At 50.3% G+C, this 18260-nt stretch overlaps 6 protein-coding genes across 6 annotated transcripts; all 6 read left to right on the top strand.

The window, feature by feature from the left end:
• The first annotated feature begins 3777 nt into the window (after positions 1–3777).
• LOC123100691 (DNA-directed RNA polymerases II, IV and V subunit 9A) lies at positions 3778–5594 on the top strand. The gene is made up of 4 exons (XM_044522577.1): positions 3778–3931; positions 4072–4147; positions 4630–4788; positions 5298–5594. Exons 1-4 carry the CDS (start codon positions 3903–3905, stop codon positions 5376–5378), a joined length of 345 nt encoding a protein of 114 aa, XP_044378512.1. The 5' UTR covers positions 3778–3902; the 3' UTR covers positions 5379–5594.
• Positions 5595–5876: 282 nt separating this feature from the next.
• LOC123099141 (2-oxoglutarate-dependent dioxygenase 11) lies at positions 5877–7990 on the top strand. Its single transcript, XM_044521286.1, has 4 exons — positions 5877–6160; positions 6284–6531; positions 6972–7296; positions 7474–7990. The coding sequence occupies exons 1-4, from the start codon at positions 5936–5938 to the stop codon at positions 7714–7716; spliced, it is 1041 nt and encodes a 346-aa protein (XP_044377221.1). The 5' UTR covers positions 5877–5935; the 3' UTR covers positions 7717–7990.
• A 97-nt stretch (positions 7991–8087) lies between these two features.
• Positions 8088–10052, top strand: LOC123099140 (2-oxoglutarate-dependent dioxygenase 11). The gene is made up of 4 exons (XM_044521285.1): positions 8088–8537; positions 8626–8873; positions 9112–9436; positions 9580–10052. The coding sequence occupies exons 1-4, from the start codon at positions 8307–8309 to the stop codon at positions 9820–9822; spliced, it is 1047 nt and encodes a 348-aa protein (XP_044377220.1). The 5' UTR covers positions 8088–8306; the 3' UTR covers positions 9823–10052.
• An 89-nt stretch (positions 10053–10141) lies between these two features.
• Positions 10142–12050, top strand: LOC123099139 (2-oxoglutarate-dependent dioxygenase 11). The gene is made up of 4 exons (XM_044521284.1): positions 10142–10617; positions 10788–11035; positions 11138–11462; positions 11600–12050. The coding sequence occupies exons 1-4, from the start codon at positions 10384–10386 to the stop codon at positions 11840–11842; spliced, it is 1050 nt and encodes a 349-aa protein (XP_044377219.1). The 5' UTR covers positions 10142–10383; the 3' UTR covers positions 11843–12050.
• Positions 12051–12109: 59 nt separating this feature from the next.
• LOC123099137 (2-oxoglutarate-dependent dioxygenase 11) lies at positions 12110–14082 on the top strand. Its single transcript, XM_044521282.1, has 4 exons — positions 12110–12392; positions 12496–12743; positions 12994–13318; positions 13475–14082. Exons 1-4 carry the CDS (start codon positions 12153–12155, stop codon positions 13736–13738), a joined length of 1077 nt encoding a protein of 358 aa, XP_044377217.1. The 5' UTR covers positions 12110–12152; the 3' UTR covers positions 13739–14082.
• A 17-nt stretch (positions 14083–14099) lies between these two features.
• Positions 14100–16824, top strand: LOC123099138 (metalloendoproteinase 4-MMP). The gene has a single exon (XM_044521283.1). It carries the CDS (start codon positions 15515–15517, stop codon positions 16589–16591), a length of 1077 nt encoding a protein of 358 aa, XP_044377218.1. The 5' UTR covers positions 14100–15514; the 3' UTR covers positions 16592–16824.
• The last annotated feature ends 1436 nt before the right edge of the window (positions 16825–18260 follow it).

The following is an 18260-nucleotide window of genomic DNA, read 5'->3' as shown; positions in this document are numbered from 1 at the left end:
TCGGGTCACTTTTTTTGTCCAAAACCGTAAATTGACGGTTATTCTGCGGGTCGTGGCGATATAAGGAGTCTTCTAGAGATGCTCTAATACTGTAAATAACTGGAGAAGAAGACAAAGGGGCAAAACGGTCACACAACGTGGCGAAAAAGAGCTAAGCATTCGACTTTTGAAGTAGCAACGCCTATGTAAAGGTGAATTATCAAATGGAAAAGTAAAATGTGGGTTAAGATCTAATTTTCCGACGAAAACAAATTTCCTCCTCTTTTCGTTCTTAAGAACAATAGAGAAAACTTGCCCGCCCGTCCCGTTCGCTCCTGGAACCGCTCCAGAGAGGTGATACAGGAGGCGATTCTCTTGCTTTCCTCAACACCGCTGGCAACGCTGGGTTCTCGTCCGTTTCCGTATGCCGCTCCAGCGGCGGGAGCGGGCGGGGACCTTGGTAGTTTATGTCCGGTACAGGTATAGGATAGGCATAGTTTGCTTTCAAAGGTGCTGCATCAAATGATGCGAATGGCGCCGCGTCGAAATAATTTGCTTCGGCTCTTCCTCCATCTCGGCGACGCTCTAATGGGCGGCGACGGGTAGCAGGTGGCTCGGTCTTCTTGCCGGTCTTCATATCTGGTAAGGTTTTGTGGCTGATGGTCAGCGCTCAACACTCTCTTGGGCGGGAGGTTGCGGTTGTGTTTGGTGTCTTGCAATGGGGGCGCATGGATGATGGAATGCAGCGGCCGGCGTTCCTCTTCTTCGATCTCGTCGAACAAAGCTGACGGCGCCGGGATCTATCGAACATGGGGATGAACCACGTCCGACGTGCCACAAGGTCTCGGCCTCGTCGTTTGCAGCGGTCCGGTTCATCGGCTCGAAAAGCATCTTTGTACGCAAATTAAGGTGCTCCTCTAGATCTTGGTATGAAGGTAGTTCCCCTCTTTCTTTCAGCGTCGCCTCAGCGGCGGCGGAGGACGATGGCGGGGGGACGTCTTGGCCTGGCACAAGATTCTGCCGAAGTGAATATTCGTGTGAAGTCTTTGATGCGGTATTGCATGACATATATAATATGCACTCTTTGTAGTACGTTTGTCTAGCAAAATATACGTGGTTATTTCAAATAAAAAAGAGAAAACAAAGGAGGCAGAGAAAAAATACTAATGAACAAGAGGGCAAAGGGGCAAAACCGGAATAATAAACAACCAGAAACGACCTGAGATGGTGAGGCCGACTCCCGTCCCGTCCCGTCCTGTCCGTACATAAACCCCGACCCGACGAAACCCACAAGAGAAGAAAAGGACTGTCATCTGCCCATCGACTTGCCAGCAGGAGGAGGAAATCCAACCCCACCGCCGCCGCCATGAGCGCCATGAAGTTTCTGTTCGGGTCACTTTTTTTGTCCAAAACCGTAAATTGACGGTTATTCTGCGGGTCGTGGCGATATAAGGAGTCTTCTAGAGATGCTCTAATACTGTAAATAACTGGAGAAGAAGACAAAGGGGCAAAACGGTCACACAACGTGGCGAAAAAGAGCTAAGCATTCGACTTTTGAAGTAGCAACGCCTATGTAAAGGTGAATTATCAAATGGAAAAGTAAAATGTGGGTTAAGATCTAATTTTCCGACGAAAACAAATTTCCTCCTCTTTTCGTTCTTAAGAACAATAGAGAAAACTTGCCCGCCCGTCCCGTTCGCTCCTGGAACCGCTCCAGAGAGGTGATACAGGAGGCGATTCTCTTGCTTTCCTCAACACCGCTGGCAACGCTGGGTTCTCGTCCGTTTCCGTATGCCGCTCCAGCGGCGGGAGCGGGCGGGGACCTTGGTAGTTTATGTCCGGTACAGGTATAGGATAGGCATAGTTTGCTTTCAAAGGTGCTGCATCAAATGATGCGAATGGCGCCGCGTCGAAATAATTTGCTTCGGCTCTTCCTCCATCTCGGCGACGCTCTAATGGGCGGCAAAGCAGGTGGCTCGGCCTTCTTGCCGGTCTTCAGATCCGGTAAGGTTTGTGGCTGATGGTCAGCGCTCAACACTCTCTTGGGCGGAGGTTGCGGTTGTGTTTGGTGTCTTGCAATGGGGGCGCATGGATGACAGATTGCAGCGGCCAGCGTTCCTCTTCTTCGATCTCGTCAAACAAAGCTGACGGCGCTAGGATCCATCAGACACGGGGAAGAACCACGACCGACGTGCCACAAGGTCTCGGCCTCGTCACTTGCGGCGGTCCGGTTCATCGGCTCGAAAAGCATCCTTGTACGCAGAGGTGCTCCTCTAGATCTTGGTACGAAGGCAGTTCCCCTCTTTCTTTTAGCGACGCTTCAGCGGCGGAGGAGGACGATGGCGGGCGACGTCTTGGCCTGGCACAAGATTCTGCCGAAGTGAATATTCGTGCGAAGTCTTTGATGTGGTATTGCAAGACCAGGGGCGGAGACAGGGAGGGGCGAGCAGGGGTCAGACCCCTGCCAATCGCTCGCCCCCCTCAACAATTTGTGTACATAGTGTGTATTGTATACATGCCTAATGGCCGAAACTAATTGCATAATTAGCCCAGCCCATATGTTAGCAATTAACTGAAACATCACCGAAGTAGAGTAGCCCATATAACCCAATAACCCATGTACGGTGGTTGTGGCTGGCTATTATTTTGCCATGCGCCAGTGTTAATCCACTCAGATCGATCGATTGATATGTGCGGATGTAGGTGTGTGTGCTGCATATCTGCTAGGGCGTTCGCCGCCGCCACGGTCGCCGCCGCTTGTCATCAGCGTGTCCTGCTAGGGGCTAGGGCGTTCGCCATTGCGGCATTGCCGCTGGCCGCTACTCGCCACGACAACAGCTCCGTCCATTGATCTACGGCCTGCTATCGAGCAGCAGGGAGGGCTAGATGCGGATCAAATACGGGTAGATGTCGGTGAACAGAATAGATGCAGGTACACTACATGCTACTCCCTTTGCTCCCACAACGTCTTATACTAGGAACGGAGGGAATAAATCCCACCGTTCCAAAATAATTATAGTTTTACATTTGTCGAGTAATTTAAGAAAAAAATGATAAGATCTATAAAAAAAGTACATAGCATGAATATTCTTTAAAAGGTTCTAACAAAACTAATTTGGTGTTCCAGACATTAGTATATTTTTCCACAAATTTGAAGAAGTTTGACCTAGGATAAACCTAAAACTCAAATTATTTTGGAACGATAGTAATAGGATTTTTTATAAATTACGAACTTAATCTACTTAATTAATGCTTCATATAAGATAGTAAATTATTTTGGTAATTATGTGTCGTTTTTTATAGTAGTTAAAGATGAAGTGAAAGACAGCAACAACTGATGGGGTAAATACTTTTTTGAACCAATTGCTTGAACTTCAAGTTGCAACAATTTGTTGAGAATTATCATTTTTTTGTAGTTACGAACCATAATTTTATGCTTTATTTTCGACGCTAACATTGAGACTTAACATACGGTGATATAAAATCTTTTAAGTCAAATAGTGTTTCGCCCCCCTCATGTCGAAATCCTAGCTCCGCCCCTGTGCAAGACATATTGTAATACGTTTGTCTAGTGAAATATACGTGGTTATTTCAAAAAAAAAAGAGAAAACAAAGGAGGCATAGAAAAATACTACTCCCTCCGTCTCAAAATAGTGTTATGGACTAGTGTCAAAAAACCATCTTATATAATTTCAAAAAAAAAACCATCTTATATTATGGGACTAAGGGATTACTCCTAATGAACAATAGGGCAAAGGGGCAAAACCGTAATAAGCAAACGGAAACGACCTGAGACGGTGAGACCGACTCGAGTCCCGTCCGTACATAAACCCCGACCCGACGAAACCCACAAGAGAAGAAAAGGACTGTCATCTGCCCGTCGACTTGCCAGCAGGAGGAAATCCAACCCCGCCGCCGCCGCCATGAGCGCCATGAAGTTCTGCCGCGAGTGGTACGCACCTACCTACGCGCCTCCCCTCCCTTCTTCCTCCTCCCGCTTCCCCTTCTCCCTAACGACGGCCGGATCGGAGTTGATCGACCGATCGATTTTGGTTAAAAACTGACGGAATTGGTGGCGGCGGCGACTCGCAGCAACAACATCCTGTACCCCAAGGAGGAGAAGGAGCGGAAGGTCCTCCTCTTCGCCTGCCGCAACTGCGAGCACCAGGTACCCTCCCCTCTCTCGCCGGGCCGCCGCCCCCTTCCGCAATGCCATGCCATGCCACGATTTCTCTCTTCTCGGCCCCCAAATCCTAGCTAGGGTTTTCGTCCGTCCGGCCCCCAAATCGCGGCCATCTCACCAAGCCAAATCGCGGCTCGATCGATCGACCACACCCCGGCCGGGCGATCCGATCGGTCCCCCAATTTCCACCGACTCATAAGCCTGCCCGTGCAGCACTTGTTCTGTCCACGTTTTCCTTTGCCGTCAGAATTGGTAGCCAGTCGAGTAATGTGTGCATCTCCTCTCAACTTCATAACCTCTACTGCAATAATGCTCTAAATATAGGTCCTCCGTTTCTAATCTGCCAAGACTGGGAAACAGAGCAAGCATTTCTCACCAACTATGTTTCACCAACCTGCGAAAAACTTGGTAAATAGAAGAAGAATGTTTCACCAATTCATGCCTGCTTGATTGCTTGCTTGGTCCAGGAGGTGGCAGGCGACAACTGCGTCTACCGCAACATCGTGCATCACGAGGCCGGGGAGCGCACGCAGGTCCTGCAGGACGTCGCTTCCGACCCCACCCTTCCCCGCACCAAGGACGTCCGCTGCGCCGCCTGCGGCCACGGCGAGGCAGTCTTCTTCCAGGTCCATGCCACCAACCTGTTTGCTGATTTGCCTCTTATCTACATCTATATATATATGGCTTCAAATATCATGCATGATTCATCACATGGCACTGCACAATTTTTTTCTTTCAAAACCCATGCCTTGTTTTTGTTGCTGTTGTGTACCAAATGTTGCCCATTTTGACCTTATGTCGAGGCTTGTCAGTCCAAACTACATTATCCCTCTGGTTTGTGCCTTAAACTGATATGTTTATGCAACAGCAAGGATAACTTTCATCCTCTACTCTTTAGAATGACTGCAACTTAATATCTCTTGCATAATGAAGTTGGCGGTCGGTTATTATTTCCCCCCTGTTTTTATGGTAGATCAACATCCACCTGTGAAGCTTGAATGTTCTTAATAGTTACAAAATGTCCTTTGTAGAAAGAATTTGACTGTAGAAAAATGTCCTTCTTAGAAAGAATTTGACTGAAGATGTCTGAATACAGCAATTATTAACTTGTTGCTGTCTTTATGATAATGTGCAGGCTACAGCAAGAGGGGAGGAGGGGATGACTCTGTTCTTCGTGTGCTGCAACCCCTCCTGCGGCAACCGGTGGAGGGAGTGAATGAATTCGCATCTCCTTCCTGCGGAGGCTACCGTGGACCCGTGCCCTTTAGGATCATGCTCTGGAATTTAGTTTCCGACAGCTAGCCGTCTTGTTAGAGCACAAGGGAGCTGAACTTGTGAAACATATAATTGTGGTTTCAGTACTTGCTCGTGACCATGTACTTAATTTATAAACCCTTATTCTCTAATCACATTTTATAGGTTGGTTCTTGCCTATCCATTGTTAATTCCTCTGTTTTTGATGTCCTGCACAAAGTGGGTTATGAGCATCATCGTGCAATTGATTCAATTTTGTATCCAGTGTTATGTTACTTCCCAGGAAAGAAAAGACAAGCTGGTTTGTACTCCCTCTGTAAACTAATATAAGAGTGTTTAGATCACTAAAGCAGTGATCTAAACACTCTTATATTAGTTTACGGAGGGAGTAGTATTCTGTGATTATATGTGGACTGGATTTCTGAATGTGAAAGTACTGGATGCCTCGGTACCAGCATCTAGATGTGTCAAAAGATGTGAGGTAGACAGAAGACTTGAACTATCCTGAAGGAACAGGAGATGGCATCTCTCCCTGTCCCGAGTGTGCAGGCCATGGTGGCGGCCACCGGCGGAGCCGACGTGTCGCCAAGGTATCTCCGGCCCGCAGAGGCGGTCGCTGGCGACGGCGAGGCCCAGATCCCCGTCATCGACTACCAGAGGCTGCTGCTGGAGCTGGAGCTGGACCGCTGTGGCGAGGAGTCTGCACGCCTTCACAGGGCCTGCCTGGACTGGGGCTTCTTCCAGGTCAGTTCCTTGGCTCAAAATTTCCATTGCTTCATCTCTGCACGCCTTCACAGGGCCTGCCAGGACTTGAGTTGCTCTTATAATTGCCTTATCCTGATACTAGAAAGTAACTGGTTCTTGCAGCTGATTAACCACAGCGTCCCAGACGATGTGGTAGAGGGAATGAAGGCCAGCATCCAGCAGTTCTTTCAGTTACCCATGGAGACGAAGAAACAGTTTGCTCAGGAGCGAGGGCAGCTGGAAGGCTACGGTCAACTATTCGTCTTCTCGGAGGTTCAGAAGCTCGATTGGGCTGACATACTTTACCTCCACACGCAGCCACATGAGAGCAGGAACACCAAGCTCTGGCCAGACCAGCCTGCCAACTTCAGGTATGATTGCGATTGTGATTCTTCGCTGCCACACTACCGTTCAGCCTGATTACAATGATGACATGATACTCTTTTTTTTGTTTCCTTATTTGTTTTGCCCTACCTGGGAGGTCAAATTGGGTGGAAAATAAGTATTTAGTTTTTTTTTTAAGTTTTCTGAACTTGTCTCAGTCTCTCGGACGCCTTTCTGTTGTTTCCTACTTCCTCCGTCCGAAATTACTTGTCGCTCAAATGGATGTATCTTAGACGTATTTTAGTGGTAGATACATCCGTTTGAGTGACAAGTAATTCCGGACGGGGAGGGAGTATAATATTTCCTAATTGGAAGTGCAAATTAGGTATCTAGTGCAAACTGTGGTTCCAAGTCTTACTCTACTAGATGGAACATTCTAGTGCAGTTCTTACCCGTGATTTGTTGTTGCACTTTGAGTCTCATTCAGATCGACGCTGGATAGATATTCTGGTGCTGTGAAGGATGTATCAGACTCCCTTTTGGCCATGATGGCGAAGAACTTGGGACTGGAAAGAGAAGTGATCGCTGACAAATGCAACCGTGGATTACAGTCTGTCAGAATGAACTACTACCCCCCATGTGCCCAAGCAGAGAAAGTTGTCGGCTTATCCCCGCATTCTGATGCTGGTCTCCTAACCCTTGTCCTCCAAGTGAATCATGTCCAGGGCCTACAGATCAAGAGGAATGGCAGCTGGCTTCCTGTCAAGCCCGTCTCGGGTGCTTTCATCGTCAACATCGGAGATATGTTTGAGGTGAGCGCGCGCAGCCGAACACCGATTCGATGCTGCTGTCTGCTGATGACTAGATGCTGTATGAGTATGACACAGTAGCTTGCAGAACTAACATATCTTTTTTTTAGGGGACAGAACTAACATATCATCAACTAAATAAATCCATTTTCGTTGTTTGTTTTGCTTTCATGAGGACAGGTCTTCACGAACGGGAGGTACAGGAGCATCGAGCACCGAGCGATCGTCGACCCGAAGGAAGAACGGCTGTCAGTCGCGGCGTTCCACTTACCAAACATCCACGCCACGATAGGTCCTCTGAAGGAGATGGTGGCACATGAAGATGATGCCTACAAGACGTTGGACCAAGAGAGCTTCATGAAGCTTTTCTACGGGACGAAGCTTGAGGGGAAGAGCTTCTTGGAGCAGCTGAAACTAAACTAGCTGGCTAGCAGCTGAATGCTAGCCATATATATCAGGTAATAAGCCATGTTGGTGCAGGCACTGTTGATTCGCGTCCACGCATCATTCTTGTATCAGATGCTCAGACAGTATGACACATGTATCGGTTTGCAACCGATCATTCTCCGGAATTTAGTTTCCGATAGCTAGGCGTCTTGTTAGAGGCACATATTTTGTGGTTTCGGTGTGTTCTGTGCAAACCTTTATTTATGTCACCTAATCGCATTCGATAGATTGTTGTTTCTACTAGCCTATATATCCACTGTTAATTCCTATATGCTGCTTGATGCCTTCTACAAAGTGGGTTATGTGCTGTGTGGCCATGAGGCAGCTTTATGGTTTCAGTTTCCATCCAGTGTCAAGTTGATTCCCATGAGATAGAAGATAGTTGATCCCCAGAAAATAAAAGAAGAAGACAAACAAGTTGGCAGTATTTTTATGGTTGTTGTAGCTGGACTGAACTTCTGAATACTATATTACTGGACTGGATGATGCCAGAAGGCATGAGGTAGACAGAAGGGAAGACTGAGCTATCAGAGGAACTAGTAGCATCTCAGGAGCAACAACAGGACATGGAATCTCTCCCCGTCCCGAGCGTGCAGGCCATGGTGGCGGCCACCGGCGAAGCCGATGTGCCACCGAGGTATCTCCGGCCTGCGGAGGCGGTCACCGGCATCGTCAACGGCGAGGGTGAGGCCCAGATCCCCATCATCGACTACCGGAGGCTGCTGCTGGAGCTGGATCGCCGCGGTGAGGAGTCTGCGCGCCTCCACCAGGCGTGCCAGGAATGGGGCTTCTTCCAGGTCAGTGCCGTTGGCTCACAATTCTCAGTTGACTTCCTCTTGTAATTTTGCCTGTTCCTGATACCAGAAAGTGGTTGGTGCTTTGCAGCTGATTAACCACAGTGTCCCGGACGATGTGGTGGAGGGAATGAAGGCCAACATTCAGCAATTCTTTCAGCTACCCGCAGAGACGAAGAAACTATTCGCGCAGGAGCGAGGGCAGCTGGAAGGCTACGGTCAGCTGTTCGTCGTCTCGGAGGATCAGAAGCTTGACTGGGCCGATATGCTTTACCTGTACACACAGCCACCTGAGAGCAGGAACACCAAGTTCTGGCCTGACCAGCCTGTTAATTTCAGGTATGATTGCTATGTGCCTGTACTTGTCTTGTTACTGTTCAACCTAATTACAGTGAAATGATGCTCTTTTGCTGTCTCCTTGCTCTACTTGGAGGGCAAAAATTAGGTAGAAAGTTGATTTAAAAAATATCATTAAGTGCTAACTGAAAACCTGTTGTTTCAAGCTCTTGCCTTACTAGATGGAACATTGCGCTCTTAACCTTCATAATTTTAGTGTTGCACTTTGAATGTCATTCAGATCGACGCTGGATAGATACTCTGGTGCTGTGAAGGAGATAGCGGATTCCCTTTTGGCGACGATGGCAGAGAACTTGGGACTGAAACAAGAGGTGATTGCTGACAGATGCGTGGGCGGAGTGCAGTCTGTCAGGATGAACTACTACCCGCCGTGCGCCCAAGCAGACAAAGTCATTGGCTTCTCCCCGCACTCTGACGCCGATCTCCTGACCCTCGTCCTCCAAGTGAACCATGTCCAAGGCCTGCAGATCAAGAGGAACGGCAGCTGGTTCCCCGTCAGGCCCGTCGAGGGCGCTCTCATCGTCAACATTGGGGATATCTTTGAGGTAAACCGTGAACTGAATGCTGCTATCTGCTGATGAACAGATATTATGATAAAGTTCCTGGTGCCATTGCTAAGAATTTGTAGGACTAATCAACCGAATAAACCAGATTTTCTTTGCCTGTTTTGCTCTGCTGAGGACTGCAGATCTTCACAAATGGGAGGTACAGGAGCATCGAGCACCGTGCGGTCGTCGACCCCAAGGAGGAACGGCTGTCGTCCGCGGCGTTCCACTCCCCGAACATCGACGCCACGATAGGCCCGCTGAAGGAGCTTACGGCGGACGAAGACGAGGCCTACAAGACGGTGGACCACGAGAACTTCATGAGGCTTTTCTTCGCGACGAAGCTGGAGGGGAAGAGCTTCTTGGATCGGATGAAGCTGAAGTAGCTAGCAGCTGATTGCTACGTACCCAGCATAGCAGGTAAACTATGTTGTTGGTCCTCGCATCATTGGCAGATATTCAGGTAGTTCATGATGTCTCTGGAATTTAGTTCCTGATGGCCGTCTTGTTAGAGCGCAAGAGAGCTGAACTTGGCAAACATAATAATACTGTGGTTTCTTCAGTAGTTGCTCGCGAACCATGCATGTGTTCTGCAAACATTTGATAGATTTGTTCATATGTGCTTGATGTCGTGTACAAAGTGGGCTATGAGCTGCTGTGTCATTTCAGTTTCTGTCCAGTGTGAAAACAGATGATTCTCAGAAAATAAAATAAGAATGGAAGTTGATCCCCAGAAAATAGAAGAATGAGAAAACAAGCAAGTTTACACTTTTCTATTTCCATGGTTGTAGCTGGACTGATTTTCTGAATATTATATCACTGGGTGATGCGTGTTCGCTACCATATCTGTACCTGTCTATATGTGCCAAAAGACATGAGGTAGCCAGATCAGAAGACTCTAGCATCCGACGAACCAGTAGCATCTCAATTATCAAGAGCGGCAAGAGATGGGATCTCTCCCCGTCCCGAGTGTGCAGGCCTTGGTGGAGGCCACCGGCGGAGACGATGTGCCGCCGAGGTATCTCCGGCCAGATGCGGCAGAGGAAGCGGTCACCGGTGACGGCGACGGCGAGGCTCAGATCCCCATCATCGACCACCGAAGGCTGCTGCTGGAGCTGGACCATGGCGGCGAGGAGTCTGCACGCCTCCACAGAGCCTGCCAGGACTGGGGCTTCTTCCAGGTCAGTTCGCTCGTTGGCTCACAATTTCCGTTGCACACCGGCCTCTGTTGCAATGCCTGTAATCCCCTCAACGCAACAAACCTAGCAAAGACAGTTGACTTCCTCCTCTGGTACTATATATGGCTCATCATCCTGATACTAGCTAGAATTGCTCTCATGTTTGTTTGCAGTTAGTTAACCACAGTGTCCCTGACGATGTGGTCGAGAGCATGAAGGTCAACATCCAGCAATTCTTCCAGCTACCCGCAGAGACGAAGAAGCGATTCGCTCAGGAGCGAGGGCAGCTCGAAGGCTACGGTCAACTATTCGTCGTCTCCGAGGATCAGAAGCTCGACTGGGCTGACATGCTCTTCCTCTACGCACAGCCACCCGAGAGGAGGAAGACCAAGTTCTGGCCTGACCAGCCTGCTACCTTCAGGTATGTAAGATTGTGACGATAATCTTCGTTGCCTGTACATGTCACGCCGTTCTTGAGCTTAGTTATCACAATGGAATGATGCTTTTTGGTCGGCTCATTCAGATCGACGCTGGATAGATATTCTGGTGCGGTGAAGGATGTATCAGACTCCCTTTTGGCTACGATGGCGAAGAACTTGGGACTGAAACGAGAAACGATCGCTGACAAATGCATCCGTGGAATGCAGTCTTTCAGAATGAACTACTACCCCCCATGCGCCCAAGCAGAGAGAGTCGTTGGCTTGTCCCCGCACTCTGATGCTAATCTGCTGACCCTTGTCCTCCAAGTGAACCATGTCCAGGGCCTGCAGATCAAGAGGAACGGCAGCTGGCTTCCCGTCAAGCCTGTCCCGGGCGCTTTCATCGTCAACATCGGAGATATGCTTGAGGTGAGTGTGCGCAGTCGAACACCGATTCAATGCTGCTGTCTGCCAATGACGCCGTATGCTAGATTTTGCAGATCTGACATATCATCGACCAAATGAACCAATTTCCGTTGTTTGTCTTGCTTTGACAACGAGGACAGGTCTTCACGAACGGGAGGTACAGGAGCATCGAGCACCGGGCAGTCGTCGACCCCAAGGAAGAGCGGCTGTCGGTCGCGGCGTTCCACTTCCCAGACATGGACGCCATGATAGGTCCTCTGAAGGAGCTGACCGCACAAGAAGACGATGCCTACAAGACGTTGGACCTCGAGAGCTTCATGAAGATCTTCTTCGCGACGAAGCTCGAGGGGAAGAGCTTCTTAGACCGGATGAAGCTGAACTAGCAGCTGAGTGACGGTTGAAGTCTGTTGTTGTCGGTTACGAATGCCGGGTGCATCTGTGGTGTCTGTTATCGTTTCAGTTCCTATATATCCAGTGTGAAAAATAAAGGAATAATGGAGGTTGATCCCCAGAAGAAGAAACCAAGCAAGTTGGCAGCATTCTATGATTGTAGCTGGACTGATTTTCTGAATATTATAAATTATTACTGAATGATGCGCCCTCACCATCTTCTGTCTATATATGCCAAAAGACATGAGTTAGCCAGAACAGGGGAACCAGTAGCATCTCCATTCTCAAGAGCGGGCAGAGGGGATGGAATCTCTCTCCGTCCCGAGTGTGCAGGCCATGGTGGCGGCGACCGGCGGAGTCGATGTGCCGCCGAGGTATCTCCGGCCAGAGGCGGTAGTGGAAGCGGTCGCTGGTGCCGGCGACGACGACGGGGAGGCTCAGATCCCCATCATCGACCACCGGAGGCTGCTGCTGGAGCTGGACCGCCGCGGCGAGGAGTCCTCACGCCTCCACAGAGCCTGCCAGGACTGGGGCTTCTTCCAGGTTAGTTCGCAGCGTACCTGTTTCCGCTGACTGCGACCTCTGTTGCTATGCCTCTGGTACTTGCATCATCATGCTGATACTAGAATTGCTCTCCTGTTTGCAGTTGATTAACCACAATGTCCCGGACGACGTGGTGGAGGGAATGAAGGCCAGCCTCCAAGAATTCTTCCAGCTGCCCGCAGAGACCAAGAGACGATTCGCGCAGCAGCAAGGGCGGCTGGAAGGCTACGGTCAGCTGTTCGTCGTCTCGGAGGATCAGAAGCTCGACTGGGCCGACATGCTCTTCCTCTACGCACAGCCACCCGAGATCAGGAAGACCAAGCTCTGGCCTGACCAGCCCGCTACCTTCAGGTATGTAAGATTGTGATGGTATTCGTTTTTGCCTGTACCTGTCACGCTGTTCTTCAGGCTAGTTACAATGTAATGATATTTTTTGGTCGCCTCTTTTATTATTTTGCCCTACTTCGGAGGGAAAAACAGGTACTAGGAAACAGTTTCCAACGCATCATTAAGTGCTAACTGCAAATTAAACTTGTGGCTTCAAGCCCTTGCCCTGCTGTCGACTTCTAATCTCAAGTGCTGCACTTTGAATTTTATTCAGAGCGGCGCTGGATAGATATTCCTGCGCTGTGAAGGAGGTAGCGGATTCCCTCTTGGCGACGATGTCGGAGAACTTGGGACTGAAGCGAGAGGTGATTGCGGACAGGTGCATCGGAGGGCTGCAGTCTATCAGAATGAACCTCTATCCGCCGTGCGCTCAGGCAGACAAAGTCGTCGGCCTCTCCCCGCACTCGGACGCCGATCTCCTGACCCTCGTCCTCCAAGTGAACCATGTCCAAGGCCTGCAGATCAAGAGGAACGGCAGCTGGTTTGCAGTCAAGCCTGTCGAGGGCGCTTTCGTCGTCAACGTTGGTGATATCTTCGAGGTACGTAATTAGCGTGCACCAACCACAGTAGGCTGATCTCTGCCGACGAACACGTACTGTAGGGTGCCCTGTGCCGTGTATGCTATGTTTTGTAGTAGAATTAGACACCGTGCCAGCTTGATTTCCGTTGCCTGTTTTTTCGTATGGGGATGGCAGATCCTGACGAACGGGAGGTACCGGAGCATCGAGCACCGCGTGGTGGTCGACCCCAAGGAGGAGCGGCTGTCGGTGGCGGCGTTCCACTCTCCAAACACGCGCGCCACGATCGGCCCTCTGAAGGAGCTTGTGGCGCGTGCCGACGGGGAGGACGTGGCCTATGCGACGGTGGAGCATGAGAGGCTGAGGGAGCTCTTCTTCGCGACGAAGCTGGAGGGGAAGAGCTTCTTGGAGCGGATGAAGCTCCCAAGTACTACTAGCTGAACTGAATGGCGCCTGTCGCAGCAGGTAATTATACTAGCAAACCAAAGTCGTTGCTTCCGAATTGTTTGCTGTTTTCAGCTTTTCCTGCATGGATAGAGATGAAACATTGTGGTGGATGATACCATGCATATCCAAACATAAGAAAGCAGGTGCTGGGCTGATAATTCGCATTGCTAGGTAAGTAGAGTAGTAGGATGCATCTCATCTAGTGTCTCCGAGGTTTCGGGCTTCACTAGCTGGCATCATTCTATCGGTAGGTACGTACTCCTAGATGTTGAGAAATTCTATGTGTAGCCTGTGTGTCTATATATGATGAATTTGTGAGAGAAAGAAACAAGAGTCAAGGTTGGGGTGGGTGGGACGGGGGCCATATTGATTGCCTCGAGCCCTCCAATGCAAGAATTAGTTCCCTTTCTGTTTGGTGAGAAAGTTGGCTAGTAACGAGTATATGAAACAAAAGTATGAGGGAACAAGCTAAGCTAAGTTTGTTTTGCTAAACCTGTGCCTGTCTGGTCTGGTCTGGTATCTTAGATAGATAAAGGTGGTGGAGGTAGCATGCATATGTAGATGGATTAATTGTACGAAACTAAAGTAGTCCCTCCGTTCCATAATGATGATTGTCATTGTTTTAGATCAAATTTGAAACCACAGAATCATATCAGCAGGCAGGGTTGAGCCGTGTCCGTCCAAACAAGACCGACCATCTCCGTCCATCGGCTTGTGGAAGATAGTGCAAGATACTAGCAGTGGTGGTGTCGTCTGCAGCATCATCTCTCAACCGGATGCGGACTCAAACAGCGCAGGTGGCATAGAAAGGAAGAAAGAAAGATGGGAGGCAGAAAATACTATAGTGCAAAGGTCAGGTAACACTATGGGAGCAGAGCAGAGGAGAGGAGAGGACACGCATAAGTTCCAAGCCCATTTTTTCTTTTCTTCCTCTTCTTCTCCGCCGCGGCGGCAACTCCCCCATCACCGACATGCTCCGGGACGGGGACGGCGACGGCGCCAAGGTTGGGCTTGGACGGGGAGTAGATTGCTTTGTGTCTGCTGAGAAAGCAAGTTTTTAGCGGAATGAAGACCCTTGGTTTGGCTTGAAGGAAAGAAAAGTAGGAGGGAGGGGTCAAAGCTGCAGAAAGAAGCTTCTCTGCTGGTACTCCTTGCTGTCTGGGATCTGAGATAAGGCTGCAAGCTTATATTAGGAGGAACTAAAACAAGATTTAGAGCCAAGAATGAAATGCCAAGGAGATGAGCATGCAGCAGGGTAGGAGTAGGACACAGCAATGAGGTTCATAGGGCCGGCTGGGCAGGCGACAGACACAAATGCCGCTTCGGTCTGCAGATGGCCGGCCATCCTCAGGAGGAGGAGCAGGCACACAACACCCTCCCTACTGATACTGATGCTGATCGATGTTGTCTGCAGGCTGCAGCATCTTTTAATCGGATCCCTCTTAATCGGATGCATGATTGAGGGCGCAGCAGGTGGCGACCAAGCTCAAGCTGAAAGCTCCCTCTGAGGAGGAGAGGAGAGGGCACGCACGCATCAAGCTCCAAACAACGGACACCCCCATTCCATTTTCTCTTCTCTTCTCTTGCTCCTTTTTCCAAGCAGTATTGTTTGTCTACTAGTAGTAGTTTGTGCGGCTTGGCCCAACACAGGTAGTACACCCTCCACATTCCTCCTCCTCCTCCTCTTCTCTTCTTTATATGCAAATCTGCAGCAGTCAAAGTGGGAGTCCGGCCAGTCCACCCATACAAGCATAGCATGCGCGCGCGCCCATGTCCTCCTCCTCTGCTCTCCCCCTCCCCTTCCCCTTCTTCTTCTTCTTCTTGCACCTCCTCCTCCTGTTTCCGCCATGCTGCACCGGCTGCTCCCGCCACCTCCTCCTCCATGCCGGCGCCAACTATTCCACCTCGCTCGCCGACATGCTCCACGGCGGCAGCAACGTCACCGACGGCCTCAGGCGCTACCTGGCGCGCTTCGGCTACGCCTCCTCCTCCGCGCCTGACGACGACCCCGACGGCAACCTCATCGTGAGCCTCTACCAGTCCACCCTCGGCCTCCCCGTCACCGGCCGCCTCGACGCCCGCACCCTCGACCTCCTCGCCACCCCGCGCTGCGGCGTCCCGGACCTGCACCTCCAACCGAACACCACCGCCCGCTTCGCCTTCTTCGAGGGCCAGCCGCGCTGGGCGCGCGCGCCGGGCCACTTCCTGCTCACCTACGCCGTCGTCTCCTCCTCGCCGCCCTACCAGCCGCTCCCCCTGCCCCGCAGGGCCGTGCGCAGGGCCTTCCGCCGCGCCTTCGCGCGCTGGGCGCGCGTCATCCCGGTGCGGTTCCGCGAGACGCGGGACTACAACATGGCGGACGTGCGCGTGGGCTTCCTCGCCGGCGACCACGGCGACGGCGAGCCCTTCGACGGGCCCCTCGGCGTGCTCGGCCACGCCTTCTCCCCGCCCAGCGGCCAGCTCCACCTCGACGCCGCCGAGCGCTGGGCCGTCCTCGGTGGCAACGACGGCGGCTCCGCGGACGCCGGCGCCGTGGACCTGGAGTCGGTGGCCACGCACGAGATCGGCCATGTGCTGGGCCTCGCGCACTCGTCGGTGCCGGACGCCGTCATGTACCCGAGCCTGAAGCCGCGGACGCGCAAGACGGAGCTGACCCTGGACGACGTCCGCGGCGTGCAGGCGCTCTACGGCTCCAACCCGCGGTTCAGCCTCAGCTCCCTCTCCGAGCCCGACACCTCCTCCGCCTCCCCCGCGGCGGCCACCACCACCAGGTCGCCCGGGAAGACGACGTCCACGGCGACGGCCACCCCGCTCCTATTGCTCGTCGCCGTCGCAGTCCTCTGCTAGCTTGATTAAGCTCTGCTAGGTAGATACACATACGCTGCTGTAGACATGAGTGCATGACACGTCGTAATTAACTTGTGAGACTGATCGGCCAGGGTTTTATCAGGTGGGTCGATCGAGTTTCCCATGTTTTTCTTTGGGTGTGGGGTTGTTTGGATTGCTTTGAATTGAAGAAGCAATTCATTCTGATTGAATATATTTATACAAGAAAGGAGAAAAGAAATGAGAAAACACAAGTCAAGCATGTCGTCGTACTACTTTCTTGTTTCTGAAGCAAACAGGACAGGACAGATGAGGATTTTTCCTTCGTTCTAGTCTTGGTTCATGGACAGATGATTGATGAGTTGAGCATGGTTTGATTTTGGAGAAGAAAGTTGCTTCTCTGTGACTAGTTTTTCTCGGTGTTTCACGGACCTGGCTAGGCTAGCACTATGAGGAAGGCATATATTTATGGTGTAGCAACTAGCATGGATAAAGTAAAGAGATGAGACGAAAGCAACATGCACGACGACGACGAGACAGACACGATGGATCGATATCCTTTTCAGGATCAAAAAAGTTGCACCAACGACGTCGCGTTCGCATGCTCCACACACACGCACATGAGCGCGTGGAATCCGTGTCGCGGTTGCGTAGTGAGGCCGGCAGCCGTGGAAGCAGCAGTGACGGGCGGGCAGACTTTCTCCGTTGAGCAATGGCGGGTCAGTGTCGCCCAAACTGACTTTTCCGGCCGGCTTTGGCTTCGGCTTCGGCCTCGGCCGCCGCATCCAACGATTCTGGTGCGTGCGCCGGCCGCCTCCCGGACAAACGAGACCGATGACACAGTGACTGTATCCTGCACAGAAAGAATTTACTAGCTCTCCGGTGAGTGCATTATGCACCAAAATTTTAAAAATTAATGCTCCCTCCATTTTTATATACAAGGTCACAAACTCAAATTATAAGTACCGAGGTAAAATTTAATGCATACTTTACAAGCCAGTTTTTTTTATTTACTGGGATCATTAATACGCAACATGCATGCAAGGAAACTGAGTGGAGGAAGTAGCTAGTGTTATTATGACTGCATGCATGCAACTATTAAACAGGTTGCTAGTATGAGGAAATATCATTAATTATTTCCTCGATTTGTGTTGGTGGCCTTGTATAAGTAAATGGAGGGAATATAGTAATCAAGTGTTGTAGTCATGTAAAAAGTTTCGTCAAGGAATGGATTTCCTGGTATTGTGGGTGAAAAAAAAATCACCACTATATACAGGTCACTATTCAGACTTTTTGTCCTTTAATTTTTTTCCAAAAGGCGACAGGAGTTTTTTGTTGACGAAATTTCTATACAAGTACAAAATGTAAGTCAAATTTGTTCCAAAAGAATTCAGATTTTTTTGGCTTCTTTTCTGAATTACTATTATATTTGTTTCCCAACGATTAGTATTGGCCGTGGGCTTGTTGCAGCGGAGGGGTCGTCGTCGCTGGTCTAAGAACCATGGTGTAATTTTATTATGTTTAGACATGCTTTATAGTATTGAATTCATGGCCAGTTGCTCCAAAAGTTCAAGTGATGGGAGAGGGCCAGACCTCCCCCTCACGTCTATTCTCCTTAACTAATCGATGTAGGCCGTAAAAATCTTTTTTTAATATTGTGTTGGCAGGGTTTTGAACTCAAGACTTCTTG

Source organism: Triticum aestivum, chromosome 4D, assembly GCF_018294505.1.
Source record: "Triticum aestivum cultivar Chinese Spring chromosome 4D, IWGSC CS RefSeq v2.1, whole genome shotgun sequence".
Taxonomy (NCBI): Eukaryota; Viridiplantae; Streptophyta; class Magnoliopsida; order Poales; family Poaceae; genus Triticum; species Triticum aestivum.
This window is presented reverse-complemented; position numbering and strand designations above follow the sequence as displayed.